Source organism: Brassica oleracea, unplaced genomic scaffold, assembly GCF_000695525.1.
Source record: "Brassica oleracea var. oleracea cultivar TO1000 unplaced genomic scaffold, BOL UnpScaffold00576, whole genome shotgun sequence".
Classification (NCBI taxonomy): Eukaryota; Viridiplantae; Streptophyta; class Magnoliopsida; order Brassicales; family Brassicaceae; genus Brassica; species Brassica oleracea.
The window spans coordinates 211,796-213,943 of NW_013617420.1; the positions used below are offsets into that span (position 1 = coordinate 211,796).

General features: G+C 35.6%; 1 protein-coding gene across 1 annotated transcript; it reads right to left on the reverse strand.

The window, feature by feature from the left end:
• Positions 1-1,417: 1,417 nt before the first annotated feature.
• On the reverse strand, positions 1,418-2,077 carry LOC106319678 (F-box/kelch-repeat protein At1g24800-like; the record flags this gene model as incomplete). The annotated part of the gene is made up of 2 exons (XM_013758055.1): positions 1,418-1,456; positions 1,558-2,077. Coding segments are annotated over 2 exons (559 nt in total), but the record flags the coding sequence as incomplete, so codon positions are not given.
• Between the last annotated feature and the right edge of the window lie 71 nt (positions 2,078-2,148).

The window sequence follows — 2,148 nt, forward strand, 5'->3', positions numbered from 1 at the left end:
AACTCTAAACCCTAAACCCTAAACTCTAAACCCTAAACCCTAAACCCTAAAATCTAAACCCTAAACCCTAAACTCTAAACCCTAAACCCTAAACCCTAAAATCTAAACCCTAAACCCTAAACTCTAAACCCTAAACCCTAAACCCTAAAATCTAAACCCTAAACCCTAAACTCTAAACCCTAAACCCTAAACCCTAAAATCTAAACCCTAAACCCTAAACTCTAAACCCTAAACCCTAAACCCTAAAATCTAAACCCTAAACCCTAAACTCTAAACCCTAAACCCTAAACCCTAAAATCTAAACCCTAAACCCTAAACTCTAAACCCTAAACCCTAAACCCTAAATCCTAAACCCCACCATTTAACTCTAAACCCTAAGTTTGTGACTTTTGATAAAACATTAAGTGCTATTTTTGTGACTTTTGACCTTGAGTGCTAGTTTGGGAACATAAACTTGATTTAGTGCTATTTTTGTCTTTTTCTCTAGTTTAAATCAAATATGGAGGATTGGAAAATGCATTTTTAACTGAATAACAATATATTATCATTCCATTTCTATAAAAGTTGGAAAATCTATTTGTTATTAGAATTTAGGGTTTAGTTTTTTGCTGAAGACGTTAAAAATATTTATTTTGTAATTACTATTATTTATTTATTTATTTTTTTATCTTTTTATTTTAAAAACATAATATAATTTGATAATATATGGTTTCTTTTTATAAAATATATATCAAATTTAAAATAACACAATCCTATTGGTCGGTGAATCTAGAGTTTAAGAAAAAGTCTATATAGAATATGCGGATGTCGATTAGAGGATAATGAATGGGCTGTTGATGAAAAAACAATTGAATGGCTGTTTTTAATGTGTATCGTATAAATAGTTGTTGCACTCCAGAGATTCAGATAAATTGAATGGCTGTTTCTATGCATTTCGATTGGTAGCAATGAAAGGACTCTAACAAAAGTTAGGTTATCATTTTAAAATTCACATAAATGTTGGAGAATGGATACACACCCAGTTAAATTTCTAAGTATGATTGGTCAGTACGGTTCAGGATTTAGGATGATATGACAATGAAAAACAAAAGAAGGTTAAACACGAGCATAAACACAAGCGTAAACAATGAAAACAATAGGGGGTAATGTCAAAAACACAAGAGCTTAAACATAAGCATAAAATAATAGTCTTAGAAACAAGTCTGACAACTTAGAGATCGATAAAACAGTCTTGAGACAAAAGATAAAAAAGAGATTACAAAGACGGACTGCGATCACAACCAATGTAAAACAAAAGCAAAGAGTTTCACACATCTCAAACTTGGTCAGATTAACCTGTAAAATTGTGAAAATCAAACATTCAGTTTCTGTAAGAATAGGATGGCAATTGAATTCCAAGAAGGAATCTTACACATGATCACTGAGCAGGTGGAGACATGCGTTTACTCAATTTAACCTGTAAAATTGTGAAAATCAAACATTCGGTTTCTGTAAGAATAGGTGTGTATAATAATAATGGCAAAATCACAAACAGCAGGAATATTATAATAAACTTACTACACTTGATCGCTGAGCAGCAGATGGAAACATGCGTTTCCTTTTGTGGACAAGAGGATGGTTGACTTGCACTAAGCTTGGACGATAAGGGGAAGAGCAAACAAGTGGGGGACGAGCAGCATGACGGATGTTGTTGGTGATGGGGTTACGGTTTTCAAGTATGAGAGCTTCTCCAAGGTAGACGGATGATTTGAGGCAGCCTTCTTGTCCAAACACAAAAGCCTTGTGAACAGTCCTGGTTCCGGTTAGTTGAAACAGTTCAAACAAGACAGCAACTTTGTTTTCCTCATCAACAAAGAAGCTCCCACCAGAACGTGGGGTACAGAGCTCAAAACCGTAGCTCCCGAAGGGCCCCGTTTCCACTCGCAAAAATTTGCTCCAGGACGCACGGTTGGGGTCAACAGTAAGGGTAACCCAAATCTCAAAGAAGCCAGATTCATAACCACCAAAAAGGACCGCAAGCTGCTCATCATCACCTCCTCTAAGGAAGGTTGAGAGGGTCACGCAGTCACCATTGTAACTGTTGAAAGAGTCATTAAAAGGAATAGGGAGGCGTGGTCCAAACCTCTCTTTGGTAAAATCAAAACAGAG